We start from the raw sequence: 15,742 nt of genomic DNA on the forward strand, positions 1-15,742 counted from the left end.
ACATTTTTAAAAATTAGATTATTATCTTCTCAGAAATAAGATAATAATGACTGTGTTGGCAGATATGCCTGTCTCCACCATAGGAAACACCACTGACCTAACTGAGGGTTAATATATGCAAACTATATGAATTTTCTAGAAGAATGATGGCACATAATTTTGAGATATTAATGCTTTTCTAATCGTTACTGTATTTTCAATAAATATCAAAGTGAAACTTTTATTATATGGATTGTAGAGTGGAAAGCATGTCAGATTAGTTAAAAAAAATAGGTGTTATATAATAGCTTCCCACTAGTTATCTATTTTACACATGATAGTGTATATATATGTGTGTGTGTGTGTGTGTGTGTGTGAATGCTACTTTCTCAGTTCGTCCCACCCTCTCCGTCCCTGGCTGTGTCCACAAGTTTGTTCTCTATGTCTCCATCTATGTTCCTTCCGTGTTGTACAGCAGAATCCAACACAACATTGTAAAGCAATTATCCTTCAATTAAAAAAAAATAATCACCCTTATAAGCAACAAAAATCATGTCTTCCTTTATATATATATTTCCCCAAAGCACCTTTTATTAATAAACAAAAATATTCTTTAAGAAATAGGTGTTAGTACTATATAGAGGTATTAACTGTGATTTTGACCAATTTAACTTAATTAAACCAAAGTTTCTTATTGGAAATGTGAAGTTGAGAAAGATTTATTTTTTTTTTCTAGATTTAAATATCTGACTTTTATTGAAAAAATCTACCTTATATGGTTTATAGTAAGACTTTTAAATTATTATAATCTGAAGACAATAGCTTTTACGTTCCCACTCCTAGAAAGTACCAATATTATTTATGTTTTCTTGCTCCCTATAAAATTTGACTTTGTCTTACTAGTAACACAGTCTCCATCAACTAGCCAAGACCCGTCAGACTGGTTCTAATTAGATCATCAGTGACTTCCCTCTTCTTAATCCAGCCTTCAAAGTTGCTGATAGAGTCAGATACACACACTGATTGCAGACCTTGGTCTCCACAGGAATCTTCTCTGCTGGTCAGCAATGTATCGGTGAGTCCTGTGTCTAAAGTTAACTTGTTTAAAATGGCATGACCCACATCAAGGAATGTGTAGATCTCTAGTTCATTATTTGCTTAATATGGAAAAATACTTTTGATATTTAAACTGAAATTTTGTCAAGAAATAGATTTCTCTTCTTTATGTACTAGTGTTCCCTGTCCTCTTCTGTCTCATTCCAAAATGTTTTTCTATATACTTTAAAAACAGTTCAACAAAAGATTAAGATACATGGTGTTTGACAACTGTCTTTTAGTTTGTTTTGAGGAAAATAGAATGTGTTTTTACCTTGAGTTCTATTTGTCCCAAGTCATGTTATATATTACAGAGAAGGAAATGACAACCCACTCCAGTGTTCTTGCCTGGGAGATCCCATGGACAGAGGACCCTGGTGGGCTACAGTCCATGGGGTTGAACACGACAGAACAACTAAACAACAACAACATTATGTATTATAGTGCATTATACTATATTATATACTTAATTAAAATTATACATGAGAAAAAAACTGAAACCAACTGTAAAGATTAAACTTATGCTTCTTTCTGTAAATAAATAGTATAAAATTTAAAAACTATATATGTTTTAAAAGAACAAGAAAAATTTAAGAAGACAATGGGATGAAATTATTACAGTTGGATTTTCAAAATAAATCCAATGACACAACTTCTCTAATAGAGAAATCATAATTATTTTGAGGCTGTTTTCTTTAAAAGTTAGAAACTAAATAGTAACAAGTTTACAGTGTACTAGTTTGGACTCTGAAAATTTTATCCTCATATTAAAAATTTATTTTCTCTGATTAAAATATTGGCATGCTATTTTTTTTTTAATTTCTGCTTTCAGAAGAAAATAGTTTGAAAAGTATAAAACTCCTAATGGGATCTTAAAAATGAAGAACATGCAGGCTCTGTAATTGATAAAGAGTCCTACAAAGTTATGAGAATTTTAATACCCTCTATATTTGTTCATGAGTCAACTCAGAGTTAGACATCACAAATTTAATCAGACTTTTCAAGGCTTCCTGCCTTTTTCAAGTACTTCTCTATAATCCATGATGGTTTTGTATCTATACTTTTCTCTGCCTTACTTTTTACAATATTACTATAGAAAATGGTTTTTATTTAAATATATAATCCTATCAAACTCAAGATTCTAAATCTGATTTCAGGCTACATTGATCTGAGTCTGGACTTTGTGTAGGGGAGTTATAATGTGGGGGTATTGGAATGAATTTTTCTGAATATAATCTCTAATTTGAAGCAAAAAATATTTTCATCATAGATGAAATCTGCTTCATCATAGATGAAAGATATGTATCAACAGAAAACAAACAACACCTTCCTGATCCAAAAATTGTATAGAAAGTGAAGCATAATTATGTTTGTGTCAGCCTAGGAGATGTTCAGAGAATGGGTAGAGTCAAAAGGAATTAAACTTATTATGCACATTTGCTGGAATAAATGTACCAACTAGAATGCTTTGAAGAAAGAGGTATATTGAAATATATAGGGAATTTCATTTTTTAACAGTGATTGTTATAAGTTTTTATTTTTTACTGAAATATAATGTATATATAGTAAAGTATGCATTAAATATTTTTACAACTCAGTGGATTCTCATAAGCTGAACACATTTGTGTCAAAAGCACTCAGATCAAGAAATCAGCCCTCCTGAAGCTTTTTCTTTCTTCACTTCCATTGACTATTTCCAAGAATTTCCATTCTCTATAGGCAATTTCTTTTTAAGGCCACTGGTTCATAACTGGGAAGGCAAATCAGAAACAGGTAGAAAAATTTATCAAATGACATGCTTCTTTTTTTTCCCCTCTTTTTTTTAACACCAAAAACATTTTGTATCGGGGTGTAACTGATTAGCAATGTTGTGATAGTCTGAGGTGACCAGTGAAGGGACTTAGCCATAAATATACACGTATCCAGTTTCCCTAAAACCTTACTCCCATCCAGGGTGGCATATAACACTGAACTCTGCTACTTTTTCTTTAAGCATATTTCTGATATGCTTCTTCACTACTTCTTCACTACTTCAGCTACATAGCTCCTTCATTACTTTACCTGTTCTAAATGAAAACCACTATTTGTCAACAAAAGTCCGTCTAGTCAAGGCTATGGCTTTTCCAGTAGTCATGTATAGATGTGAGAGTTGGACTATAAAGAAAGCTGAGTGCCAAAAAATTAATGCTTTTGAACTGTGGTGTTGGAGGAGCTGCTTAAGAGTCCCTTGGACTGCAAAGAGATCCAACCAGTCCATCCTAGAGGAGATTAGTCCTGGGTATTCATTGTTGAAGCTGAAACTCCAATACTTTGGCCACCTGATGCGAAGAGCTGACTCATTTGAAAACACCCCGATGTTGGGGAAGATTGAAGGCAGGAGGAAAAGGGGATGACAGAGATGAGATGGTTGGATGGCATCACTAACTCAATGGACATGAGTTTGGGTAAACTCCAGGAGTTGGTGATGGAGAGGGAGGCATGGCATGCTGTGGTTCATGGGGTCGCAAAGAGTCAGACATGACTGAGCAACTGAACTGAACTGACCTGGATTTTAGAATTTAAAAGTTAGAAGAAATTCAGATCAAATACTATTGTTTTCTCCAAATTCTGATTTTATGCTGTCCTTTGAACATGAAGAAATCAACACATTACTTGTATTAAAAAAAAAATACAACAGAAGGTTAAAGAAAACTTTTTCAGGTATAAGTTTACAGGGAAGAGATTTTGGAAGAGAAGAATATATTTATTAAATAATAATATAATATATACATATATAATAATATAATAATATTGATGGACAGTCTGCCTACTGTATTCACCAGCAGGCACTGACAACCAGCAACCACTGACAGCAGACAGAATTTATAGACATTAATATTTCACATGTTTAGACAGATGAAGGTAAACTGAGTACTATTCCAATGAAACAAAATGGACAACTTTAATTTTTACTCAGTAGGATAAGCATTATCTCTCAACTTATAACCCATGGATCCCCTCCATTAAATTCACTGGGTACTTATTAAAAGTAGAAAACTTCAGTTCTCATTCAAGAATTCCCATGAATCTCCGGTTGAGGTATGGGAATTGTATTTTTAAAAGTTACACAGAGTAATTCTTATTTATTGATACAGTGTAAAGCCATAAAAAGAAAGGAACTTTTAAGACAGAAAGAACTTAAAGTAGAAATGAAATAGGTCAGCTATTAAAGAGGTGGCCCTTTGTTTTCTTTAAATTGGTATAATTATGTATTAATGGGAGGTGTTCTCTTCCCGGTCACCTTTTCCTCCAAGGGAGAAGAGTAGTCATTTACACAACATAGTGATGATTAAGGAAGAGAAGATAATTTCAGAATATGGGAAACTGAAGGGTGGATACAGACATAATTTGGGTAGTTTGTGTCTGACAGAGAGGGTGGTCATACTTGGGCTAAAAATCTATTTGCTTATAGGGAAAAATCTCAAAGTAAAATTAATCTAGCAACATCTTCCTTTCTGCCCTGAAATTAGCCAACAGATAGTGATAATGAAGGGTGAGGTGTAGGTCCAGAGATGCCTTATCATGGTGCTCCAAGTGTTTAATGCTCTGTGTCACTTCTCTTTCAGCTGAGATCTGTCCTGGTCCATGTAATAGCTTTTAATGAGTTCTCATTCTGTACTAAGTTCTTTGTGGAAGAAACTGATTTGTTGGGCACCTATATTATGTATTACACCCTTTGTAAAATGCTATCTGATTTAATGTTGACGATCCTTTGAGAAGCTGTTATTATGATCTCTCCTTTAAAAGAGAAAATAATTGCAGCTCGGGGATAGTGAGTGTTGGATCGAGAAACTGACCCTGACCTTTCTGGCTCTGTAGTCTATTATTTTTACTATAATACTGTCTATTGTGTGTAGGAAGCTAAAAGAAGAGTCTTTGGAAAATTTGCTTTCTAACAGAGAAATGGAAAGCACACATATATGCATATACACACATGGAGAAAATGGATATGCATGTGTAGGAATACCTGTTTATATAATGTATAGGCAAAGAAACAAGTCAATACCAGTTAATATTAAAGAATGGACATATATACCAAAGGAGGAAGGATGGTGGTATAATTTTATTTTCATTGATTGATCTTTAGAAATGTTTTGAAGAATTCATAGACTGCCCTTACTTAATTTTCTTAAAATTGTCTCTGTATTTAAAAAAGATAATGTGAACTAACTTTTATGTACTATCTCAAAAGTGATCAGCATTCAATTATATAATTTCTTTCTAAAAAAGATTGCAACATGTGCTATAGTGTAAAAATCAAGTTCTCCTTAGTGCACCATTTCATGGAAGAAATTCATTAGTCTGTAATAGCTGTAACTGTCTAGTGAACCTTTGTTATTATTCATTTTTGTCTGCTTTCCTCCAAAATAGCCTTGTTTCAATATAATATGGGAATAAAGAGAAACATTCAAAAAATAAAACAACATTCCAGCTTTCTTGTCAGCACTGAGATTTACAAACATGCCTGATGCTTTCGTCCTTGAGGATGGGGACACCAGGCAGTTGTGGAGCAGGTCTTCTAAGACTGTCAGTGCTGAAATGGGTGTTCTGTCTGCATTTCATGGCTTTCTCAGGATTAGTTTAGAGGAATTCTGCTAAGTACGTTTCAAAGCGTACTCCTTTGGACATACTCTCATCGAAGATGGTGGATGAGAATTTTGAAGAATGGTCTCATGGTTTCAAGCATAATTTGAAAATTTTGAAATGAGTGGGTTAGAGAATAGGAAAATTTTAAGAGGTTGAGAAAGAAAAGTGGGCTACAGAGGTACCACGTCATGCCAGAACCTGCAAGCCCAGCCTTCTCCTATGTACATACATGGCCTGCATGACTGAGCAATTTCTGAGATTTTTAGAATAATAAGCCCAAGGTGATAGAAATAAGCTTATGATATTTGTCAACAACAAAATAGAGACATATGCTTCCTGTCTACCAGCCTCAGAGGTCTACTTAGAAGACTATCCATTGAATGATAACATTGTTCCTTGAAAATATAACTTTTATATCTTTTGACACATGAGACAGTTAAATCAGCATAGCAGTAGCACTACTGAGGTAGATAGAGGAGGCATTGTGGGGATGGTATAGCATTGTGATTAAGAAGCTGTTTGCAATCAGATAAACTGGAGTTTGTAATCAGATATTTTGGATTCCAAAGTATAATATAGTCACCATTAAATTGTATCTTGCAATCTTTCATCTGAAGATGTCAGATGATATCTTTTTTGAAGCTGCAGAAGCAGTTACAGAAGGATTTAGCACTCTTAAAAGTTGAGCTATAAGTCAGTGCAGAACAAAGTACTAATTGCCATCATTTGTTTCACATGTGCTGTGTGCTACCTACTGTTCTAAAATATCATGTGCATTTAATCTTTATTAAAAAAACAATGGTTATATTATTATACCTATTTTCTAGATGAGGAAACTGAGGCTTAGTCAAGTAACAATATTTGCCCAGAGGTGATAAATGGCAGAACTGGTAATTAACCCAGGTCTCTGTGTGTGTGTGTGTGAGTGTGTTAGTCACTCAGTCATGTCCAACTCTGTGCAACCCCATGGACTGTAGCCTGCCATACTCATCTGTCTATGAGAATCTCCAGGCAAGAATACCAGAGTGGGTTGCCATTCCCTTGTCCAGGAGATCTTCCCGACCCAGGGATCGAACCTGAGTATCCCGTATTGCAGGTTGATTCTTTACCATCTGAGCCACAGGAAAGCCCTAACCTCGGTCTATCTGATTGCAAACATAGGTTCTTAATCACAATGCTATACCATCCCCACAATGCCTCCTCTATCTACCTCAGTAGTGCTACTGCTATGCTGATTTAACTGTCTCATGTGTCAAAAGATATAAAAGTTATATTTTCAAGAAACAACGTTATCATTCAATGGATAGTCTTCTAAGTAGACCTCTGAGGCTAGTAGACAGGAAGCATTTCTCTCTGTGTTCTATAAATTAAGGGATACCATAGGTCTCTTGCCTGGAAAATCCCATGGACAGAGGAGCCTGGAAGGCTGCAGTCCGTGGGGTCGCTGAGGGTAGGACATGACTGAGCGACTTCACTTTCACTTTTCACTTTCATACATTGGAGAAGGAAATGGCACCCCACTCCAGTGTTCTTGCCTGGAGAATCCCAGGGATGGGGGAGCCTGGTGGGCTGCCATCTTTGGAGTCACACAGAGTTGGACACAACTGAAGTGACTTAGCAGCAGCAGCAGCATAGGCCACCTCATGCGAAGAGTTGACTCATTAGAAAAGACTCTGATGTTGGGAGGGATTGGGGGCAGGAGGAGAAGGGGACGACAGAGGATGAGATGGCTGGATGGCATTACCAACTCGATGGACATGAGTTTGGGTGAACTCCGGGAGTTGGTGATGGACAGGGAGGCCTAGCATGCTGCAATTCATGGGGTTGCAAAGAGTTGGACTCAACTGAGTGACTGAACTGAACTGAACTGAACAGTCAAAGATTAGGTAATTCACATGTAATCACATGAATGAGTGAGTCAGTCAATACTAAAGATGGACTCTGTCCTCCCAGTTCACCTGTGTACTGAGTCCAGTGTTACCAAGTAGAAGAGTTAAACTAACACAGGTGTCTACCTGACCCAGGAGATATTATTGTTGCTGTTGTTATTATTGCCATTTGAATTTGTATAGAAATGTATGGACTTTAAAAAATTGATTATTGCACATTAAAAGCTTATCAGGTCATAGTAAAATTCAGAAGAGATATATATGTATATATAGTAGGATAGATATGTATATACATATATATGGATATATTATATATGCACATATGTTCTTTACACAAAACTTCAACATATATTCTTATTTTACACCTATCAACAACTGTGAGGCAGACAATTTTAATATGATTATGATTTTACAGGTAGGAAAACCAAAGATTAGGAAGACTGAGACTTCCAAATCTCTAAGTGATTGGTAGAACTGGAGTTTGAACATACACCTCTAACTCTGGGCCTGAACTCTCTAATACTCCCTGCTGCCACCACCACATCATGATCCCTATAATCTCAAGTGCTTTCTTGGTTGTACTATGTGCTCAGATGCTCATGGACTATAGCCCGCCAGGCTCCTCTGTCCATGGGATTCTCCAGGCAAGAATACTGGATTGGGTTGCCATGCCCTCCTCTAAGGGATTTTCCCACAGGGATCGAACCCAACCCAGGGATCGAACCTGCACTGCGGGTGGATTCTCTACCATCTGAGTTACCAGGGAAGCCCACTCTCTTGGTTAAGTAGAGATAACTTTCCTTGCTCTTTAAATAATTAGCTTAACCTTAGTGTCTCCACTTCCCTAGTCCAGAAAATAGCAAAGATAATAAATAATACATATAAAATATTTCAAAGCAATCTTTCAAACCTTAAAATACATTCAAATCATAATTAAGTACTTGGATATATATTACTAGATCCAACAGCAAAGCTAGATTTGGGCTTCTTAAGCAGAGTTCTAAAGCTTTGCACTAAACTGTGTACTTCATGGCTGATCATTGGCTTGATTTACAGATTTTTAGAGCTAGACAGCTCCAAAGATGAGTACTTTTACACATTTTCCTTACCAGTTGAATCCTTTTTACACACAGGTCAGTTCAGTTCAGTTGCTCAGTCATGTCCACCTCTTTGCGACCCCATGGACTGCAGCATGCCAGGCTTCCTTGTCCATCACCAACTCCCAGAGCTTGCTCAAATAATGTCTATCGAGTTTGTGATGCCATCTAATCATCTCATCCTCTGTCATCCCCTTCTCCTGCCTTCAGTCTTTTCCAGCATCAGGGTCTTTTCCAATTTGTCAGTTTTTCACATCAGGTGGCCAAAGTATTGGAGTTTCAGCTTCAGCATCAGTCCTTCCAATGAATATTCAGGACTGATCTCCTTTAGAATGGACTGGTTGGATCTCCTTGCAGTCCAAGGGACTCTCAAGGGTCTTCTCCAACACCACAGTTTAAAAGCATCAATTCTTCGGCGCTTAGCTTTCTTTATGGTCCAACTCTCACATCCATACATGACTGCTGGAAAAACCATAGCTTTGACTAGACAGACCTTTGCCAGCAAAGTAATGTCTCTGCTTTTTAATATGCTGTCTGCTGCTGCTGCTGCTGCTAAGTTGCTTCAGTCGTGTCCAACTCTGTGCGACCCCATAGATGGCAGCCCACCAGGCCCTGCCGTCCCTGGGATTCTCCAGGCAAGAACACTGGAGTGGGTTGCCATTTCCTCCTCCAATGCATGAAAGTGAAAAGTGAAAGTGAAGTCGCTCAATCGTGTCCGACTCTTAGCGACCCCATGGACTGCAGACTACCAGGCTCCTCCGTCCATGGCAGGAGGAGCATTTTCATTTCCTCCGTCCATCTTCTAGGCAAGAGTACTGGAGTGGGTTGCCATTGCCTTCTCCAATATGCTGTCTAGGTTTGCCATAGCTTTTCCTCCAAGGAGCAAGCGCCTTTTAATTTCATGGCTGTAGTCACTATCTGCAGTGATTTTGGAGCCCAGGAAAGTAAAGTCTCTCACTGTTTCCATTGTTTCCCCATCTGTTTAGACACAAGATTCATGCAAACCCCTGCTGTATGGAGCAGTGTTGCTATGGGTGGAGTGGGACTGAGACTTGGAGGCCTTACCTGCTCTATCATCTCCTTATCCCCTCAGGCACATGAGGGAATTGAGGGATTTTTCAACCTGCTTTGAAAGCAACTTAATTCTTCATTATGAAGGAGGAATAATGACAAAGCCAACATTTGTTGACCATGTACTGTTTACCTGTCATGATGCCAATTGCTCTGTATGTGTTATTTCATTAACACTTAAAAGAACCATACAGTTAGGGTCTATCATTATCTCTATAGGAGGGTAAATGTAGACCTAGAGAGGGTAACTTGCTTGCAGCAAGTGAGAAGTAGAACTGGGCCTAAACCCAAGCTGTTTGACCCCAAAGCCCAGACCTATATCCACTAAACAAGAAAATAGAATTTATTTGCATAAAGTCATAGAACTTGTTACAATGAATCCTAAGTGGAATCTTGGTTTCCTTTTTTTATTAGCATCAAACTAATTACTTGTATCTCAAAATTGTGTGGCCAGAGAAGACTAAGTAAAATACTTTATGTATCTCTCATATAGTAAATATATTTCTTGAATGTCCTCTTGTCACAAAGATAATTACATTAAAAAATCACAATTTACCCTGGTTGCAACTAATCTGTTTTGCATAATGGATTAGTTCCAGTTCAGCTATGACTGATAGGAAACTTAAAGTGTCTTATATAAAACGTCATTTTATTTCAGTTTAATGTAAGGCAGGTCTGGAGTTAGGAAAGTAATGTCTGATAGGGAGATTCACCAAGTATTTAGGAATCCAGGTTTCCATTGCTGTGCTGTCCCATGAGCATGAACATACAGCCTCCCAATCATGGTTCAGTGTGATTGCCTGAACTCCAACCAGCACATTAGGATTCTACCCACTGGGATAGAGACTCCACTGGTCAGAACTTAAATCCATATGGAGATTCACGAACAAGGGACACTCTTCTATTTTCCAGGGGGCCATATGTTCAACCAGAAGTCAAAGATTCTACAACCAAGGAAAATATTTGGAATAGGCACCCATGAGTTTCTAGCACAGACATGCTAAATTTGAATGATGAGAGGGATGTCCTGTTGTGAACAGTAGGCAGATAGATATATGGGTATGAAGTTTAGACAAGTGATCTGCATTTATAGATTTGGTAGCCATTAGCATTTAGATGTGAATTAAAGCCATAGACATTGGTGACTGAAAATATTTAGTTCTTTTGGATAAGATAATACTTTTCTTATACTTTTCTGGGGTTAATTTGGACTATTAATTCTACCTTATGTTAATATGAATCTGAGCATATTTCACTGCTACTATACAATGACAATACATTGAATTATAACTAAGTTAAGGTGAGTATATAATCCAATGATTAACTTTACAAATTCATGTTCCATCCAAAAGTTAAAACTCAATACAGCCACTATATTATAGATCAGCAATTGGTACAGGAAATTCACTAACCAAAAATCCCACTTTTGTAAGAATAATATAAACATTAACAGAATCCATACATTTTCCAATTCTTCCTCATTGTTAAATTAATTCATATGGGTTTTATTATGTACATAAACTAGATTTTCTAAGGGATTCTTTGTATATGGCATACAGTGCTTGCCAGGGAAACAACAATGAGGAGGACACCACAGAGTCTTAACACATGTTCCAGCTGGCACATTCTAATTTTAAGGCCCATCAGTGATTTGTACAAAATGCAATTTTACAAGTTTGGGACTTTCAAAACTGGCTTAGGATGTAAGTAGTCAAGAAACTTTATGACTTTCTCATATAAAACTCAGATTATTTCAATTGACCATGTCATTTGACCATGCCAAATAATCTGGCATCATCCATCAGAAAAATGATACGTGTGAAAAATTATGCTAAAGTTGATTGCTTAGAAAATTGTAAATTTTAATTGTAATAATGTTGAACATTTCTTAGGTTATTTGAGGCATGGAACACTAGCTTTGGTGGAAACTAAAGCATATGTAGATCAATTAAAATTCCAAATGTTTCCTACAAATGAAGAAAATGAGAGCATATTCAACATCATTTAAATTGGGAATTACGGGTTGCTGGAACTTCTGGGATGTTGAATTTGCTCTCAGATTTCTCATCTGAAAAAAACTTACATGAAAGGACTTAGTTCTTAAATAAAAGCTCTAATACAGAGACACAGGTCACTGGTCTTTCAGTTCAGAGTTATTTTTGCTACATCGTGTGAACTGTTATGAGAGGCATCTAGACAAAGTCATGGGAAAGATGTGGTAGGAGGACATCTAACGCTACAAAACATTCTGAAAGTCAGTGCTGTGCATTAGCAGCTTCAAGAATGTCTCTGGGTCAGTTTGCTCAATCATTTTTTTCTTCTGATACTCCTGCCAAAATTACTCATGCATTCCCAGTTGATGCTTGTTTTTCTTCCACATTTTCAAGTGCATACAATTCCCTATGGCTAGTTGCAATGATGTCTCAACATTTCTGTGTGAAACTGCTGCCTTTAAAATTGCCTACTCAGGTCATTTTGACTTACTATGTTGACCTGGAAAGTTTGAAGAAAATAAAGCAAATATGTTACTGTAATTAAGGACTAAAATAGCTCACTTTATAAGTATAAAGACCCATATCTAGTTACTTAATATGATCTTTAAATTTTTGTATCCCACCTATCTGTGACTATAAATTTCTAGAGGTCAGGCAGAGTGCCAACCTAAATCTCAGTTTGTAGTTTCCTGTGCTATACCATATCTGGCTGGGAACTTAATAAAGAGCAAGTTGAAAACACAGTTGAGATCAGAGACATTCCTTACGGTTGAATTGTCATTAATGCTTATATAATAACAAGTGTCCAAAAAAGTCTGATGATACCACATGTGTAATCACAAATTCCTTTTAATGTAGGCAGGATGAAAGATATTATCACTTGAGTTTTATGGTCAGTTAAATACAAGAATCATTAAGCTATGGGTTTTGTCTAAGTTAACAGTTAGTGGTAGGGTTTTCTGTCTTTTCCAACATTTACTAAAAACTTACTATTGTATTAAGTAATACAATGCTTATTAAAAATTTACTACTGCACTCAGTAATACTGTATTCTTATGTCTATGATTTTAATAACTTTTAGCTTCTTTATAATGTGAAAATGCCACACAGAGCCATTTCAATAATTAGTGAAGTGTTGTTAGATAAAAAATTATCTTAGAGCTTGATATAAATAATTTCACACTGCCCCCCCCACATAAAATTGTTTTCATTGAATAATAATTGGTGCTATTTTCCAGTATTGAGGAACATATTAAGATTATTATAAAACTAATTTTTGTTTCTATGCTAAGAATATTATGGAGAATATTGGTCATGACATTACCGAGTATTCTATTAGAATCTAAAAGAATTTCACTGCAGCCAAATAATTGTTCAGGTTTTATCTTATGGGTACTATGAAGAATGTACATGGACAGGGTTTATTTGTTTTCCTTGTTTTGTTTTTGAGTTGGCTGCTAGAAAGCTTCAAATTTTGTGGTCTGACTTAAGGAAGTATCCAGAAGGGGAATTATGATAAGTAGTTTTAGTATTAGTCTCATTTTGTGTTTTCACTTATGTTTTACTTTCTTCCTGCATCTTTAAATAAAACCATATAGTAATGTAATTTAATACTATATATACTTTAATGATTATACAAATGTAAGTATATATCTACTGGAGTGGGTAGCCATTCCCTTCTCCAGAGGATCTTCCCAACCTAGGGACTGAGCCCAGGTCTCCTGCATTGCAGGCAGATACTTTACCATATGAGCCACCAGAGAAACCCATACATCTTTATGGGGGTACCTTAAATCAATCTAGAACAAGATAGAATATAAATAAAAACATTTATAATAAAAACAATGAGCTTCCCATCATTTATCTTGGTGCTATAAAAAGAAAATGAAAACAACTGTCTAGAAATTAGATTACTACTTTGTTATGACTGTAACTTCTCTTTGAGAACTATTCATAGTTATTATTGTAGGGAATACATACATAATTCAGTCCAAGGGGCTGGCTGATGCTATCAGATAATTTATATGTATATTCGTATAACAGTGGACGCAACACAAACATGTTATTTGTAACTTTATAAGGAGTAATGCATTTGTATTTCTTAAAAAAAAAAAACATGGCAATGCAAACATATATACAAAATTTTAGTTCCACCCTGGATATTTTAATAGTGTCGTTCTAGTTTATAGTAAGACTCTAATCTCATAAGATTGAAGATCTCACCAGTACCTGTGGATACAAGTCTTTCACAAAGCACAAAGTATCTGAAGTATTTGTGTGGATTAAACAAGCAGGCACACTCTATGATGTAGAGAAATGAGCTAAATATAAAATAAAACCTGAATCAATATTTATCAATTGATATTTTAAAACTGAAGCACTGACTGAGGGAACTGATAATGTCATAAGTTGCATGCTCAGTTGTGTTCGACTCTTTGTGACCCCATGGACTGTAGCCTGCCAGGCTCCTTTGTCCATGGGATTTTCCAGGCAAGAGTACTGGAGTGGATTGTTGTTTTCTCCTCCAGGGGATCTTCCCAACCAAGGGATCAAACCCATGTGTCCTGCATTGGCAGGGGGATTCTTGACTTGACCACTGAGCCAGAGAGGCAGCTATGGGGTCACAAAGAGTCAGACACCACTTAGTGACTGAACATGAGCATGAGAACATCATAAGGGATTATGCTGTTACTTCATCATGGTATCTTTCCTTATGCTTTTGTTTGAATATCGTAATTATGTACAGACATTTAATGATCCCAAATAATATATGTCTCCTGAAATTATTGTCCCCTTATTTTAATATCACTTTTCTGTGTTACAATAATACTTAACAGTAGATAGATAAAATCACAGTTGGAAAATTATATATTTTAAACAGGTAAAATAAACATATTATATTAACCAAAAGTTTAATTATTACATTAAAGTGTTTTATGAAAATCATGTTTTACTTAAATAGTAAATAGTCTTCATAATGACTGACTTATCTTTTCCTGTGTGTAGTATTCCAGTTTTGTGTGTAAGACTGAGGCAATCCAGAAGTGCTGTGAAAGACAGGAGATTGAAACCCATACTGTGGTACTGACAAATGATCAGTTCAATTTGGAGTAATCAACTTCTATTCAGTTCCCTCTGTGAATGTATCTTGAGCAGCAGAGTGGTCAGAGAATAGAGATAAGTAAGGCTCAGACACTATCCTCAAGGGAACTCAAAATGTATATTCTGATGTGACACTTAGGGGTGAATAAAATTTACTGAAGTGGAGGGGACTTTTCTGAACTGAATCTTATGTATACAGAGGCATCTATGACGAAAGCAAAATACAAACTCTAAATTACTCTATATAGGAGGCAGCAGAAGCAAAGACAAACAGCCAGAAAGCTCATGGGGAAGAAGGGGAATGCCAGGCCAACTGAGGCCAACTTGGATTTCAAGTGGTTTCAGTCACTGGCTCTATCATTTCCAGAAGAACAGCTTACTGTAATAGACAATGATTTAGAGATTAAGGAAATAAGCTGTATGATGAGTTTTAGTAAGACTTGTCAAAACAAGGTCAGTGGTAATGGTATTAGAGACATGTTACATTAGATTTGCCATGTAGTTCAGACCAAAAATTGCAATTATTGTAAGTTCTCAACACAATTAACATTGACTTGTAGGATGGTGCTTACAACAGCCATCAATAATCTGTGGCCCAAGAGCCAAACCTGTCCCACCATCTATTTTTGTACAGAGCTTGAGCTAAGAATTATAGCTTTTAAATGGTTGAAATGAATAAAAAAATTTTATAAGTGAAAATTATACAAAATTCAAATTTCGGTGTGCAGAAATAAAGTTTTATTGAACACAGCCATATTCATTTTTGTTTATATTAGCTGTAGCTGCCTTTAAACTACAATGGCATAGCTGACTAGTTGCAATAGAAATCCAGAAATCTGCTACTACTATGGGACCTTCACAGAAATCTGTTAAAATTACTATGAAAGTG

At 36.0% G+C, this 15,742-nt stretch overlaps 1 protein-coding gene across 1 annotated transcript in view; it reads left to right on the forward strand.

Moving 5' to 3' along the window:
* The first annotated feature begins 947 nt into the window (after nt 1-947).
* The window catches only part of LOC102406367 (transmembrane protease serine 11E), a 60,103-nt gene continuing 45,308 nt past the window's right edge, over nt 948-15,742 (forward strand). The window contains exon 1 of the mRNA XM_006078731.4: nt 948-1,054. Coding sequence (XP_006078793.1) covers nt 1,047-1,054 — 8 coding nt within the window. The 5' untranslated portion in view covers nt 948-1,046. The remainder of the gene's footprint in view (nt 1,055-15,742) is intronic.

The sequence above is a fragment of the Bubalus bubalis genome, chromosome 7 (genome assembly GCF_019923935.1).
Source record: "Bubalus bubalis isolate 160015118507 breed Murrah chromosome 7, NDDB_SH_1, whole genome shotgun sequence".
In the NCBI taxonomy this organism is placed as follows: domain Eukaryota; kingdom Metazoa; phylum Chordata; class Mammalia; order Artiodactyla; family Bovidae; genus Bubalus; species Bubalus bubalis.